The following is a 17,316-nucleotide window of genomic DNA, read 5'->3' as shown; positions in this document are numbered from 1 at the left end:
TTAAATTCTCGTGAAGAGAAATTTGAAATGGAGGATACGAATAGAAACGAATAGAAATGAAATAATACGAAAATCGGAGCGCAAACGCGAATGTTCCGACGAGAGCTCTTACAGTGGAGGAGCGACGAAGATGCAAGGAGGAGAAAACCGAAAGAAAGATTCTTTTTAGATTCGTGGCGCGAATAAATTCCTGCAAAGAGAAATTTAAAAACGAGAATACGAAGGAAAACGAATAGAAATGAAATAATATCAAAATTGGAGCGAATGTTCCGACGAGAGCTCTTAGGTTAGAAGAGTGACGAAGGAACAAGAAGGAGGAAATCGAAAGAAAGATTCTTTTTAGATTCGTGGCGCGAATAAATTCCCGTGAAGAGAAATTTGAAAACAAGGATACGAAGAGAAAGGAATAGAAATGAAATAATACGAAAATCGTAGCGCAAACGCAAATTTTCCAACGAGAGCTCTTACGATGGAGGAGCGACGAAGGAGCAAGGAGGCGGAAATCGAAAGAAAGATTCTTTTTAGATTCGTGGCGCGAATAAATTCCCGTGAAGAGAAATTTGAAAACAAGGATACGAATAGAAACGAATAGAAATGAAATAATACGAAAATCGTAGCGCAAACGCAAATATTCCAACGAGAGCTCTTACGATGGAGGAGCGACGAAGAAGCAAGGAGAAGGAAATCGAAAGAAAGATTCTTTTTAGATTCGAGGCGCGAATAAATTCCTGCAAAGAGAAATTTAGAAAGAATACGGAGAAAAACGAATAGAAATTAAATAATACCAAAATTGGAGCGAATGTTCCGACGAGAGCTCTTAGGTTAGAGGAGCGTGAAAGGAACAAGAAGGAGGGAACCGAAAGAAAGATTCTGCGTATGCGTGCGTGTGCTCGTAACATTATTTCTTTTTTTTTTTTACAAAACAAACGTGTTTATTTCTCATGGTTCTTTGCTGAAATGGAAAGTGGCAGTTTAATTTAATTAGTTCACGTAACAGATCGTGGATTACAATAAATGCGTGATCCGATGAGCGTATTTACAATAATACACAAGTACAATCGATAAATTGCAAAGATACTTTTCAGAAGTTTCGGAGACGCGCTCGAATACGGGGAACCCCGAGCACTTAACGTACAGGTACAACCGCGTGTGTGTGTGCGCCTGGCCCGCAACCTCGTGTGCTCGAAATAGTGTGCGTGAGTATTTACAACGTTAGATATACACAGTATGTACAAGAGGATCCTCTTCACTTACGGACTAATAAGCGTTTGGGCGACCGTTGCTTTATCCAAGACAGTCGTGAATCTTAGGAACGAGGTCTCGCGGAGAGACGTCTGTCTTTTCTCTCATTTCTTCTTTTGTGCTCACTCTTTCACTCTCTCTCTGTCACTCTTTCGCACTCTTTCAATATATCTCTCGATTGACACGCTGTAGGCGATTCTCTCTCTCTCTCTCTCTCTCTCTCTATCTCTCTCTCTTCGTTGAATCTCTTCTATCGCGGATTTAACGAACGGAACGACAGGAATGAGAACTAGGGACGCGGCGCTCCGTTTCTCGGAGTGGAAAAAAAATATATACGATTATATATTTATGTATGTATATATATATATGTATATTGCATAGTACGAAGTAGAGTTCGTCCCCGAGATTCGGAGTTCGAACGCAGCGACGTATCGTTCTCGCCTTGTCTCGTGTTTCTCGTCGGTCACAGGTACCGTACGCGCTACGATTCATCGCGAGGCAACCATAATCGCGTTACGGGACCAAGACGTTCGTACGAGGCGACCGAGCATCGTTCCAATCGGTCGTACGTGTTACCGGGCCCCATTGCGTCGTACGACGACCGAGAAGAATACAAAACTCCCGCTTCCCGACTGACACGTTATCGCGCGAACGCCAGGGTACGCAGAGCTCCCGTGTTAAATGAATTTCTCGAGGCAAACGCGTCCAACGATCATTTTCTACTCCTGAGAGGACTATTATTAGATCGCCGAGTCCCCGATAATTGATTTCGCGGCGAATCGACCGTCTGGATACACCTGCGCGATCTACGTCCCGACTCGGACCGGAACAATGGAAAAACGGTGACTGTGCATTCCTTGCCCGGACAATCAGGAATCCCCGCGATTTTTAATAAACGACCACGCCGCGTGGAACTCCCCCGGCGTTACCAGGTAACGAAATTTTGTCAAACCGGCACCGCGAACGCGGAAACGTTACTCGAAAATGGAAACGAAAATCGTTATCGAGAGAAAATTGACCAAACGTGTATCCGAAGTCTCGAGCCTCCCTTTAAACGAGTCCGAGTGATTCTCCAACTATTATCGGATTGGTATCGCGGTTCTATTCTTAGAGTCTTCGCGGAGTGATAACTTCGTGACTTCCAGGAAACTTACACGAAACACGAAGAAACTCGCGTCAAGGTCAGCTTCGTTACGAATTTTTCGACGAAACATCGTTCTTTCTTAACGACGAAGTCCACGATCTCGTTCGTTGGAAATCGACGACGAAACGATCGGAGGATCCCGGGTACCCGTGGAAATCTTCGCGAACGAAAATAATAATACTGTGAATCACCAGCGAACTCGACTCGCGTTTCGAAAGTACCACTCCGGAGACGTACGTTCAAGACGGGTGGATCCTCCGATCGATTCGAGCTCCAATTATTCGAAACTTCGATCTCCTAATTACTTCGCGGTTCGATCGGTACAGAAATTTTTAAACGATCGAAAGTCGTGCGCTGTTCGTTACGTGGACAGAAAAGACGCATAAAAAAGAAAAAAAGAAACGGACAAACGGTAGCGTTACGCGATTCCTCCTCAAACCGCAAGACCTCGGGAATCGAACGTAATCGCGTTGTCGATTTGTTCGAAGGGGATTCGTGCAACGATCGACGAGGGAAAAAATCGGGAACGTGATCGGGGGACACCCGTTGCATTCGCGAGACTCTGTCGTCATAATCGTCGTCGTCGTCGCGAGTTCACCGCGCGCCGATCGAACGTAAACTGGAACCGAAAATAAATTAAGGACGCTAGGCAAGAAAGCAACAACTTGGCGGCCATTACGAACGATCGTGGTACCACTCGCGATGAAACTGGCGGACGAGGAGCTCCGCGAAGCGACACCGGGAGGATGGATTTTTCAACCGAGATCGAAGCACTCGGACGTCACGAGATCTCGTGACCGTCACGAATTTGGAGCCCGCGACCCGACCCCGACCCGACCCCACTCGTTCGATCGGCGGATGCGCGCGCAGCCTAATTCTGGGCCAGTCGGCGCGACCACGCGAGCGCAATTTCTAATACCAGTCGTCGAGCCCTCTCAACGGGTTTGGTTAACGGTTTCTTTGAATTTGTAGCGTCTTAGGAAATTACGGAATTATCGTTCAGTTCGAATGAGACACTAATTTGAACAAATTTTGATATCGTGTGATCGTGAATTATTGAAACTGTTTCGCTTTATAGTGTGTTCAGGAATAGGTGTTTAGTATTGGTCGAGTACATAGAAATGTGTATTCGGTCTCTCAAATGTTTTAAACAACGATTAACGTATTTGAAACTTTGAAGGAGAAGAATGTGTCAAAATGCAAACTAAGCTGTGTGTAACGAATAAAAGAATTTTTGTTTGGTCGAACGAATGATTTTCTGTTGACTTTGTCTATAATTATTCTACATCGATAGAGCGACGACTAGGAGTAATTACGATCCCTCGAATAAACTATTTTATACAACGAAAAAATAGATACAGTTTGTGTCTTTCAAATGTTTTAAACAACGATAAACATGTTTGAAACATTGAACGAGAAGAATGTGCCAAAATGCAAACTAAGCTGTGTGTAATAAATAAAAGAATTTTTCTTTAGTCGAACGAATGATTTTCTGTTCACTTTGTCTATGATTATTCCACATCGATAAAGCGACGACTGGTTAGTAATTGCGATCGAATAATCCGGTGATCGTTCCTCGAATAAACTATATTATACAACGAAAATAATAGATACAGTTTGTGCACGGTCAAGTACTCTATCCTCTGATTCTGTACATAAAGAAGAAATGATAGCCAGAATGTTCCATCGTCGATTCGAAGCGACGAAAGAACGTGTCGATAATTGGGACGTTTACCTCATGGGCCCAGATGCAGCGGATGCGCGCGCATCCACTTCGAGCCAGGGTGATCTCTCTCTCTCTCTCTCTCTCTCACTCTCTCTCTAGCGGCAGCGAATCGTTCGGGCCCCAACCACGAGAACAATCGGAATCTACGGTCCTCGTTAACTGCCATTTCCTATAATCGCTCACCGCGTCCCGCTGTATACATACACAACCTTACACTCTGTACAAGGATCGCGCGCGAACGCGCTCGCGTTCTCCCGTCTATTACGTAAAAATAATTACTCGATCACGGTACCGGGTAACGGGTCGCGTTACACGGAAACGTCTTAAATAAATCTGGTCTGTTTCGATCGAGTCCACTCGCACCGAGCCACGCGATCGAGAAAACGATCGTTCGAATCATATACATACGGCACGTTTCGAGACAGTGTCGGCGTTACGTGGAAAAATTAAAAGAAAATCATCTCGAACGATCATCGTTCGCGGTTGCGCGCGAATGATAATTCACTCCTCGTTGAGAAATAAAAGGTTACCTCGTTCGTGGAATAAAAAGTACATTTTCCTCGCTTCGAATTGTAAATACGATAGCAAACAACACCACGGAGGGAAAGAAATACCATCTTCGAAGACCGATTAAGAAAAATACAATCTTCGAAAACCGATTAAGAAAAATACTACCTCCGAAGAATATTAAAAAAAAAGTACCATCTCTGAAGAAGATTCCAAGAACGAAAATCAAACGATCGATTCCCCGGAATACGAAACACAATCGTAACGAAAACCTAACAAAGCATACTTTCGCGTTAATCTCTCTGCAGAAGAAAAAAAGAAAGTGTACTTTCAAAAATAATACACACCGACACTCTCGACGTCCCTAACCTAAAGATCGTACCTGTAACCGTCGAACGATAATTTCCCCCAATCGGGTCTGCCGATTGGAAAACCGCAACGACGCAACTGTGAACGTTCTAGCGCCTCGCGATACCTTCTCCTCGCGAATTCTCGAGCCCGGTAAAATGATCCCCCAACCGACGATCCGCGTTTTCGAAACGAGAATAAATCCGTAGTCGATTTTCTACTGGAAGAGCAAACGGACCGCGAGCCGGATGTATTACTGTACAAACACCTAAAAGGTCGGGGGCGGGCGCGATTCGTCCTCGATGGTCGATCTCAGGCCCTGTCAGAGTTCGTGATACGAGGAGGACGCGTCCGATCGCGCAACGACGCGTACCGACGGTACTAGACGAAGTAAGTACGAGGATTGGCCGGATGCGTGAGTACCTCGCCGGGCGGCGCGGTCGGTACCGGTGGTTCCGGTATGGTGCTGTAAAGATGGCTGCCCCTGGATGAGAGGCTCGCTGGACGCGCGTTTCCGGCGTGTAACGCGCTGTAACCGCTGTGCTGGTGCTGGTGCTGGTGCTGGTGTTCCGCGCCGCTGTCCTCGTCCTCGGTCCTGCTGGACGCCGAGCTGACATAGGTCGACTGCGTGGGCGTGGGCGTGGGCGCGTGCACCGGCGCGACCAAAACGCCATTAGGCTTGGACCAGACGTCACCGGCGGAGGGAGCCGCGGTGTACCTGGCCGGTGTGCGATTTCGGTCGTTCACCTTCTTGCTGTCCCGTCGTTTCCCGACGGAGTCGGGCATGGCGAAACGTAGCTTCTCCCAGAACCTCTTCTCGCCCCACATAACCACCGTGCAGGTCTGCAGGAGCAGTTGGAGCTCGGGATCGCGGGCGGGTGCCTCGGTGGCCAACAACACCACCACGCGTCGTTTCCTCGAGCTGGGTCTGATGTTCTCCAGCGCGGTTCTCAACGCGGCTCGGAACTCGGCGTGTTGCCACTCGTTCGCGAGGAACACCGGCGAGAAGATCACCACTATGCGTCTGGCGGCGGCCGCGGCCGGTGGTACCGCCTCCTGGGGTCTGGCCGGCGGCAGATCGCGCCAATGGAGGCACAACGCGAGCCCGGATTGCTCGAGTTCGGCTGCCAGATACCTCGAGACGAAGTCCTCGTCCCTCTCGCTGTAAACTATGTAACCGTCGTAGAGACGGTCCCGTTCCTCGTCCGGCGGTGTGGTCATCTTACCGAGACGCAGACCGTAACGCGCGTGCGCCCACAGACGCACGTCTTGACGGAAAGCGAACGCCAACGCGACGAACAGACAGATCGCGATCACAGCGACCAAAGCACCGGCCAACAACGGCACGAAGTTACCGCCTAGGAGCGGTATCTCTTGTATACCCCGGCTGACAGCCTCGGTGGACGGATCGCCGCAACGTTTCATCGCTTGCGCCAAGGTCTCGACACCGTCGCGACAGTACATCTTCTCGGGATCGCCGCGGTGCTCGGCGAGCCAGCCGCGCAATTTCGCGGCGTTGCCGCACTCGCAGCTCCACGCGTTACCCTCCAGGGCGACTTTCGTTCGATCGCCGACGCTCGGCAGCGCCTCCCACGGTCGGAAATCGACGATACGATTGCTGTCCAACCGTAACACCTCCAGGCTCTTCATCTTGCGGAAGGTCGTGTTACCGACGGTCGCGATCGCGTTGTGATCGAGATAGAGCTCCGACATACGTTCCAGCTGATCGAACTCGAACCCGCGTAGCTCGCGCAGGGCATTGTCCTCGAGGTGAAGGACGCGCAGCTCGCTCGCACCGTTGAACGTGCAGTTGTGTATCGCCGCGATACCGCTGTTGTTCAGGTACAACACCTCCAGGCGACGTTTACCGATGAACACGTGGCTGCCGAGATCCCCCAGCTCGTTACCGTCGAGATAGATCTCGGTCGCGTCCATCGGTATGCGTTCCGGTACGTGTTTGTAACCGGCGTTCGAACAGTCCACGACGTTCGACGACCAGCTGTGATCGTGGTAACACGAACAATTGTCCGGGCAGGTCATCTCGCAGTCGCACGCGTCGAAGTCGCAGCAATGGCACAACGCGAAACAATGAGCGTCGTACGTGCACAGGAAATCCTTCGGTTTCAACGAGAGCAACGGTCTACGGGGTGTCGCTCTTACGTGTACCATCTCGCACGTGACCAGGTCCAGATCCATCACACGCGGATGTTTACGTTGACCGTCCTCCTCGTTGATCTTCGGCAACCATTCCATGGTGCAGTCGCACAGTATGGGATTGTCACCGATGTAGAACTCCGGTAGCTGTTGGTCGTCCGGCACCGGTTCGAGATCGAGGGCCGCCTCTTCGAGTTTCCTTATCTCGTTCCCGTACAACACCACCTTCTCCAGTCTCCTCTTCTGCACGAAGGTGCCCGCCGCGACCTTGCGTATTTTGTTGTTGTTCAGTACCAAGGTTTCCACGCTGTCCGGCACGTTCGCCTCGGCGATCTCGGTGATCTGGTTGTAGCTCGCGTCCAGCCTCGTTATACGCAACGTGCCCCTCACCATGTAATAATTCTCGAGCTCGCTTATCTGATTCGCGTGTATATCCAGCCACTCTATGCTGGTCGGCAGATGACTGTAGTCGAACCACAGCAGCTTATTGTCGGACACGTTCAGCCAGACCAGAGTCGAGAGACTGGTGAACGCTCCCCGTATCTCGGTCAGCTGATTCCCGTCCAATCTGATCGCGCGTAGCACCGGATTGCTACCGAACGCGCTCTGCTCCACGTGACGTATGTAATTGTTCGCGAGGTTCAACGCCTGGAGCTCCGGTAGCGAGGCGAACGCCTCCCGCGACACGTTCTCCAGTTTGTTGTCCTCGAGTCTCAGACCGCAGAGCTCGGCCAGTCCGTCGAACGAGTCGTTCTCGATTCTTGACACGTGGTTGTTGCCAAGGTCGAGGGTCTTCAAGGTACGTAGCACGCGGACCGCGTACGGGATCTCCGTCAGATAGTTCCCGCTCAGCGACAGATCCTGGAGACCGGTGAGATTGTCGAACACGTGACGGTGCATTGTACGCAGTTTGTTTACATCGAGGAACAGCTGACCCAACGTGGCCAGACCGACCGTGTGACCCGGATCGAATCTGGCGATTCTGTTGTGGGAGAGGGTCAACGAGTCCAGGTTGGTCAGCGAGCCGAAGCAACCGTCGCTCAACGTTTCGATCTCGTTGTGCTCGAGTTTCAATCTCTGCAGACTGAACAGTCCCTTGAACACGTGGGCGTCGATCCTGGTCAGACCGTTGAACGAAAGATCGAGGATCACCAAACGCACCAACCGCGAGAAAGTGTCACGGTTCACCCAACGATTCGTCAATTCGTTGCTGCTCAGATCCAACACCTGGAGCTTGTCCAGGTTGTCCAGTAACCCTGGCGCCAACACGGCCAACGAGTTGTTGCTCAGTATCAGTTCGCGTAGCTCGTGGGTCTTGGAGAACAATTCCGGTGGCAACGCGACCAATCTGTTGCTGGAGACGTTCAGCGCGCGCAACGCGTTCAAACCGGCCAGCGCGTGATCACCGACCACCGCTATCGCGTTGTCCTGGAGTTTGAGCACGGTCAAGCTCTGAAGATTGCTCAGCGTGCGATCGGGCAACTCGCTGAGATCGTTCCCGCTCAGATCGAGTACCTCGAGGCTCGGTGTGCACGACTCGACCCAATCGGAGAACCCCAGCGAGACGATGTCCTGTAACTTGTTGCGCGTCAGATTCAGACTGGAGAGGCTCTGCACGGGACAGAGGAGCTCCGACGGCAACGTCCAGAGATTGTTCTCGGCGAGATCGAGATGCTGGAGGCTGGTGAGACCGCGCAACGCGTCACGGTGCAACTCGAGATTCATCGGTGACCAGTCGCTGTTGTGAGTGCGGACCGAGAGGCTCCGCAAATTGTGCGCGGATGCGAACACACCGCCCGGTAGATAACGAATCTTGCAGTAATCCACGCGCAGCTTCTCCAGCCGCGGTAACGGCGCGAAGAAACCGTGGGGTCCGTCGATCTGGCTCTCGAAGAACAACACGTCGCTGCACTCCAACGCCAGCGAGGCGATCGAGTCCACTTGAATGGCCGAGAGATTGCCAATTAGACCGGGCACGTTCGCGATAGTCCTGACCCTACAGGCGAGCGCTTTTTCACCGTCGTCGCCGTCCTTCTTCCACTCGCAGCCGTTCGGTGCCTCCAGGCTGGTGATGCTACGACATTGTATCAAACCGGGCCGTAGGATCGTCGTCAGACACCAAACGATCCCCAGTACCGTGGTCACGGTGAGACGCGGTCCGCCGCGCAGCATTCTGTCGATCGGTAGCCGGGTGTCGCGTTCACGTCGACAAACTAACTTCGTGCGATCGCGATCCTCCCCCGTCGTCACGCACTCATAGTCACAGCACTTCGGTTCGACCGTACCCGGTCCGTTCCACACGGTGCTCGTGTAACGGGTAACGGACGACACGCGGTGGTTACTGCCGCTCGTACTCCGTCCGTCGGGAGCGGGACACCGACACCGACACCGTAACGTCTCGACGTACGCTCGTGGACGCGCGAGCAACGTAAACACCGATCGCTCGTGAACCACCGTCGCTCGAATCGCGCGAACGTTCCCATGAACCGTTTCACCCGACGGCCGGACAGACCGGTCACGCACCACACCGTCCACCTCGTGAGAAACTACGTGCGCGGTTTACCAGCAACGATACTACCGTGGGAGATGGGAGCGTAGAGCGCGACGTCGTTCCACCAGGAGCGTCGGAGAGCAACTGACTCCGAACACCGAGTCCCTATTCTATCGACGGTCACGCACCCTGCATGACTGCCAGCGTGCAGCTACCCCCACCGCTCGACCCCACCGCTCGAGTTCTGTACCCCCACCCGCGCTGCTCACCGAACGCGCACTCTCCCCACCACCGTGATCGCGTCGAGTTCCTCTCTCTAACGTTGTACCGTGCACACCAGTGACGCCCGGCTGCGAACCGAGCGAGAACGCTCGATGCGTGAGAGCGAACCAGAGAGCGCGTGTATTACGCGCCACGGGCGGCTTGCTGCCTCGCCGAAAGACGCAACAAACCAGCTGACTGACAACACACTACTTACTAGGTAAACACCGAACTGGTTCCTAGGCGTACGGACGCGCATTTATCAAGCCGCTTTCCTACCCTACCCCCCAGTTACGGTGGTGTTCTCCACTCCTCCCTCTGCTCCGCGCGAAAGCTTCTTACCACCGAGCCGATGTTCCGCAGCGCGGGGTTGTCGCCACTTAATGGCTCGACGAACCACGGCCCGTTGCGTTCGACGCTCGAACGGTTCCACGATGGAAGGAACCCCGCGATTTGTCCTCCTCGTGCCCCTGTTGCGTTCGGGGCCCGATTCGCTCCTATCGCTTACCCAGGGAAGTGGGGGACACTGTGGGGGTTGGGCTTCCTCGAACGTCTTTCGAAGCGTCTTCAACCCTTTTCATGAGCGTTTTTAGGTGTACGGAAGGTAGAGAGGAATATGTTTGAACGAAGAAAAGTATTTGGAGCATTTACGTAATGTAAAGTATTTGGAGCGCTATGGATATGTTTAAACAAAGTAAAGTATTTCGAGCGCTGTGGATATGTTTATATAATGTAAAGTAAAATATTTAGAGCGCTGAGGATATGTTTAAACAAAGTAGAGTGTTTAGAACACTGTGGATAAGTTTACACAGAGTAAACTAAAGTATTTAAAGCGCTCTGGATATGTTTAAACAAAGTAGAGTATTTGGAGCGCTGTGAAAATGTTTAAACAAAGTATAGTATTTAGAACGCTGTGGATAAGTTTACACAGAGTAAAGTAAAGTATTTGAAGCACTCTGGATACGTTTAAACAAAGTAGAGTATTTGGAGCTCCGTGGATATGTTTACACAAAGTATTTAGAGCTGAAACGTTCCGCAAAGAATATTTCGCGCGTAGTCACACTTGTCGAAAGTATACAGCACCGCAAGGATTGACCTTTATGTGGATCAACGACCACCCTTTCCGCACTTTTGCTCGAAAATGTTGTACGTCCTTGTTGAAATATCGCGAAACCGTTTTGGTTTCTTTGTACAATTTTCTGTTGATTTACGTCACGCGGAATAAAAATACAAAAATTTAAAATACTCGATATACGATACAAAATATAAACCACTCAATTGAAATTTATTTATTTATTTATTTATTTATTTAATTGTTACTTCGCGATTCGTTCTTGATTTTTTGCTAAATTATTCGATACTTATTTCATAGATTTTCATCAATGTTTGACATTTATGAACATTTTCATCATTTCGTACACGTGCGCTCGTATTTCGGACAGTTTCTCACTCGTTCGTGGATTTTACATTTGCTCCAGATATTCGTAATCAAATTTTCAGTTCCCGTCCTTTGAAACCGTCCTGTCAATTTGTTGTCACAATACGAACCTTGCACAAACGTCCAACGTGTTCTTTGTCAATGCACAAAAAGACTCCAAACGGAGCGCTGCTAAGTACGAGATAACTCGTACCGGGTAGTCAACGTGTTAACGCGATGAATTGTGTTCGAAGTTCTCGAAGCATTGTAAACGACAATTGAGGGGAACGGGCGATAAGTTCGAAGCTTTTGTCGACGAGGGAAGGATTCGTTTATTTATCTCGATTCCTGCTAGTCGATCGAATAGCAACAAACACGAGAGTATATAAGTAAGATCGTATCGCTTTCCTATATTAATTCTCCTTGATGTTTTCACAAATGTTGCAAGAATTCGAAAAAGATCCTACCGACTACGATAATTAACACCTGCCATTAACACGCCTCACGGCTACGATCCAGAAAGATTAACACTCGGTGATACGTCGTTTCCAACGTTAGAAACGCAAACTGGTATCGATAGTCTTCTCGTGTAAATGAGTTGAGAATACTATGCAGTCTCGTGGCAGGTGAAGAAACGTTTACCAGTTAGAGATGTAGGTTAACTCCCTTGCGTGGGAGATAACTGGAATTTTTACGAAAAGTCCTCCTTAAACGTCGATATCGAAGCAACAACTGTTCCTCGAGATGATTTCTGAGATCCAGGGGTAGTTCCATACGGTGAGACAATTGGCGCCATCTATGTTGCAGCTCGAGAACTACCACCATTCGAAAAGAAATTTTCTTTCGTACAATGGGAGAGAGAATTTCTCTTTGTTTCACCCTCTTCATCCAGGAGATACTTTCACACCTGTTTCCATCAACTCGGTAATTATAAATATGATAATTTATCATTGTGAAAAATTTTGGGTTACTTTCCATGATGGTACAAAAAAGACAGATTAAAATTTCTACTTCGTGCTTAAATTCGTCGACGAAATTTACACAATTTTCAAACACTGTTAACGTAATTCTTTCTCGTCTTTACAAATTAGATTCGTGTAACAAGAATGTTCGATCTTATTTTCAAGAATAAAATTATATAAATTCAAAGATTTTCGCGATGAGAGACAGAATTTAGAAATGGAAAACAGGAAAGAAAAATAAATCGAGAATAAAAATTGAAGTAAATACCGGATGGGTGATAATGAAAGAATCTGAAACAACGATACTGAAGAAAGTTTTACAAAATAAAATAAAATTGCACAAATTCAAAGATTAGCGCGATGAGAGACAGAATTTAGAAATGGAAAATAGGAAAGAAAAATAAATCGAGAATAAAAATTGAAGTAAATACCGGATGGTTGATAATGAAAGAATATGAAACAACGATACTGAAGAAAGTTTTACAAAATAAAATAAAATTGCACAAATTCAAAGATTAGCGCGATGAGAGACAGAATTTATAAATGGAAAATAGGAAAGAAAAATAAATCGAGAATAAAAATTGAAGTAAATACCGGATGGTTGATAATGAAAGAATATGAAACGACGATACTGAAGAAAGTTTTACGAAATAAAGTTTTCATTTCTTTCCGGATTAACTATCCGTGTCCGTTCGTGGAACACCGAGAGCTTTATCGCTATCGATGTTCGCCGATAGATGCAATCGGAAATAACGCAAGAATCGATTTCATCGAGCTGGTTTCGAACGATGGGTTGCTCATCTGTCGCCTGGTGGAACACGTAAGATGATGAATCACTCAAAGTGTACCGGAAGAGCATGTGGGATTATAAAGCAGCGACATGCAAGCACAATGACGAATGGAGACGGTCATTGATTTGGGCGCGGGATTTCCACACTTCATTACGTATTTACGACTTGTCGAGGTGATATCACTACGTCGTCCCTGTTTCCTCAGAGATTGACCACCTCGCGCGACAATTGGAATACTCGATCGGTCTGATGCAGAAAAAAGTCCCTTTACTGCGAAAACAAACGCTCGAACGGTAGAAAAATGACGGAGAAAAGGAAAACAAGTGTAAATAACTCTTCAAAGTTGAACGAAACGAGATAAAGGAAAATCTGAATCCACACTGAATCTCGGTGTTCTCGGTTGCGGTACTGCCCTTAGCATCGAGCAAACGGGACACTTCTCTGAAAGTTCAAGGCTCGAAAATAAACGAACATATTGTAACTGTACTGTCCGAAACATCGAATTTTATTTTAACGTAGTTTCGTTGTATCGACGTAATTGAGACACGTCGCGAAACATAGTTTCCTTGGAAAATATAAATTTTCAAAGTACCACCATTGTACACCGTGGCAGCCAACAGCTAGAAACTTCAATTCTATTGGAACAGAAATAGCAAACTGCATATTTACTATTAGTTACTTTTACACCTTATCAAAAATAAACTGTAACTCTACACTTGAAATTTTCCTTTTCGATAGATTCTCATAACTGTATACTATTCCAATAGTAAATTCAACTTAGAAACCATCTCGACAGATACGAGACGTTTCGCGAGATACAGTTTCCTAAGAAGTACGAACGATGATTTAGAATCAGATTCCTCTAAAAATGTTCAATTATATCGCAACAGATCTCCCTCCCGGACACCACTGACGGTACCGATCCCGATACTGCCAAAATTCAACGAGCAACGGAAAATGAACGTTTCCCTGTGCAATAGATCGTCGTTGACGCGAGTACCGGCGTCATTTGCATATGCAACTACTGCGCAACCGAAATGCCCGAATCGCGGTACACTGGTAGGGTAATTCGGGGCGAGTTATCCCGAAGAATTGTTTCCAGGAGTGTGGACGCGTGGACCGTTTAACAGGTTGATTTTATCAACGCCTCGCCAGCACACGGAAACAAGCAGTTACAGGTGGTCCAGCCGGAGTTTACAGTTTCGTTAGATTTACAGCACCGCGGAAGAGGCGGTGCACGTTTCGTGTGACACACTTTCCCGTTCGAGTCGGACACGGTTTCCGCCTCACGGCCCTACGACGACCCGACGACGAGCCATTCTTCGATCGTTCGACAATCAGCGTTATTAAACGGTGGAAAATCGAGCTGGAAGACCAAGCTCGCGTACCGTACAACAGCCGGAATATATTAACGCGTAAATCATTACCCGTTACGGCGGCTGGTCTCGGGATGCAGTGCTCGGAAGCATGGAACTTCATTACCGACAACTAACCGGGCAACTAACGCGGTACGGGACACGGCGACCGTACCACCATCGATCGAAATAAATCTTCCGTTGACAAATATTACGGAATACGCCGTCCGAGCGTAGTTTAACGTAAATAATTCTACCATTAATTCGGTGCCCTCTCGGTACGTCTGGGAACGTACGAGTAAATAAATATTGTGTACCAAGAACCAGTCGAGAATGTATGGAAATGGAGGTAGTTGACGATCGGTGGTGATTGGTCTGTTGGTGTAAGTAAGATACGGTGAAGGAATATTGTGCACGAGGAACGAGTTGGGAAAAGGGAGAGGTGACTTTAACGGGAATATTTCTGATATCCAGAAATACATTGGAACGAAGAAAATATTCAAACGGGGACAGGTAACGAACATTGGTAATTATTCCATCGGGGAGAGAAACGTGTAGAATTTTTCGAAAATCATACAGCGCACGTTCAAGCGGGAAAGTAATTTCGTCAGAAACGGGAATCTGTGTGTTTATAGAGCATAGTTCGTTCCTTCTTGCCTGAAGATGAGAGGGAAAGGAAAAGGTAACTTTTGCCAGGTTTTCCGCTCCATTTGCCCGTACTTCGTTCACAATTTTCAAATGCCCGTAAAGTATCCCCAATCCGGCTCGCGACGCTCGCAAAACTCTCGAGAGCGTTTCCAGGTGAAAATAATTGAAAAAAAAAGAAAAAGAAATGCCCTCTATATTTTAAGAGCGTCGTCCGCGTTTCTCGGTCGCTTACGTCGGTTACAAGCCGCCGCGATCCGCGCTTCGTTACACTCCTCGAGGCCCTGGCGATTTTCAGCAGGCGAAATACATTCTCTCCGCTACTGCCTGGCACTCGCGCGCCTCATCGAAGCACCGTGTGCGCGCGCAGCTCGCTCGACGCGATACCGTCCGACCGTATCCCCACCACCGCGACGATGACGTAACACGAGCACGGATCTTCGAAAACCCTGTGTCGCCTCACGGGCGAAATTTATTCCAAGTTAAGGAACAGGTCGCGAAGAACTTGGTACAATAATGCTTGATATATCCTCTTTAATATCCCGGTCTCGCGTCGACCTCGAACGTTGGAAAATTCTCCCCGGGGAAAGTCTAATCCTTTATTCCCGCGTACGAGGTCCTCTCCTCTACCCACCGTTCGTCCCCACCCCCACCCCCGCCTCTGTAGCGGAGTAAGGAACGGAGAGGACACGTTCCCAACGAAATCCTCTTTGCCGTAGCGAAGTTCGCGCCGTGGATCTTACTCAATGGGGAACCGAACCGTCTGGATGTCGTTCGTTCCCCCTCTCCCACCCCTGTACTCCTCCGTCCGTTCCCCCTCCACGGTACCACGTCCACGGAAGTCGTCTATCGGCCGTTCCGTTTCGCTCGTAAGGATTTCCGTCTCGGTCGCTGGGATCGATCGATCGTACGGGATGGGAAGCAGCTAGCAGGACGACCGAGCGGACGTTGTCTGCACTTTCACTCGGGGTAGAGGGGGTGGGGGTCGTTGGGGGTTAACGACGAAAACTGTACCGTGTCATGGCGCGCGCGCGAGCGAGCGAGCGACCGAGCGAACGCCACATTAGCATATAACCCGAACCGATGGTATCCGATGGAAAGTACCCGGTCCCGTCACGCTTTCGGTCGCTCCGCGGCGAGACATTCCTTCGCGTTTCAACGATAGTTAGAAAATGTGTCTGGCGTTCTACCAGGGCGATCGAAAGAGGCGAGACGAGTCTCGTTTCGACGCGAGACGGCGCAGATTGGCGACGTTTACCCTTCGTTTGCAAAGAAGATGCTTCCCTTCTTTGTTCATCGCGCGTGATCTTCTTGGGTCTGGGTTGTAAGTTTATGTTTTCGGTTGGGGAACCCACCGTGCGGATCGTTTCTCCAGTTGATGAGCTATCGATTGCGAATGTCAGCAGGAGTGGAATTTTCGAGAGGGAGTGTTGTAGGGCTAACTAGGGGATTTCTTGAGGGGATCGTTGTCTCGAGACTTTGAACAAGTTTATCTTTTTACTTAGAAAGGACAGGTGATGTACAATTCTAAGAGACAAGAGCTATTTATTAAATGATTTTGCAATGTCGTTAATTGCATAGCTCTGAAGAGGATTTGTACTATAGGGTGGCTATGGTTCTCTGCGGAGGATCATTGTCTTGAGACTTTGGAAGGGCATTGTCTTCGTAGATCCACGTGACATCTTGTTTACCCATAGAACACCAATAACGTACATCTATGACAGTAATCTACACCAGTTAACAAATTTTCCAATGTCCCCAATCGTACAATCTCGAGAAAAACCTGTATCTTAAAGCAAGGCTGAAAATACTAAACTACCACTGTCTCGGTATATCGGAAGGACATTGTCGTCGTAGATCCACGCGACAAGTAACCATCTTGCCTTACCCAGCGAACACAAATAACGTACAAATCTTCAACGCACCTATCGACAATTTTCCGCGCCCCGATCGTGCAATTCTGACCCAACCCAGACCCTCCAGGATCTTCTTAGACTAAAGACGATCGCTGTTAGATACCGACAGTGTCATCGCCGAACACACATTTTCGAGGGTGACTGTATTCGCGCCCCGTAGCAGCGAAATTCTTTCCAAGTAACGCTTCCGGTACAATGTTCTCTCGCCGACATCCCTAGACAATCGAGCTATCCGACGCCTCGGGCCACCCGGTGTATCGCGGAACCCGGCGTCGGAGTGCACCTCGACTCCCAAATCGTATCTCCGCGAGGGATCCATTTCAATTGCTGGCAGGAGCGCGGAGGGCATCGAAAGAT

At 48.7% G+C, this 17,316-nt stretch overlaps 1 protein-coding gene across 1 annotated transcript; it reads right to left on the bottom strand.

The window, feature by feature from the left end:
- Positions 1–5,199: 5,199 nt before the first annotated feature.
- On the bottom strand, positions 5,200–9,720 carry LOC143148197 (toll-like receptor Tollo). The gene has a single exon (XM_076314255.1). The coding sequence runs from the start codon at positions 9,291–9,293 to the stop codon at positions 5,349–5,351; it is 3,945 nt and encodes a 1,314-aa protein (XP_076170370.1). The 5' UTR covers positions 9,294–9,720; the 3' UTR covers positions 5,200–5,348.
- Positions 9,721–17,316: the final 7,596 nt, after the last annotated feature.

Source organism: Ptiloglossa arizonensis, chromosome 1, assembly GCF_051014685.1.
Source record: "Ptiloglossa arizonensis isolate GNS036 chromosome 1, iyPtiAriz1_principal, whole genome shotgun sequence".
NCBI lineage: Eukaryota > Metazoa > Arthropoda > Insecta > Hymenoptera > Colletidae > Ptiloglossa > Ptiloglossa arizonensis.
This window is presented reverse-complemented; position numbering and strand designations above follow the sequence as displayed.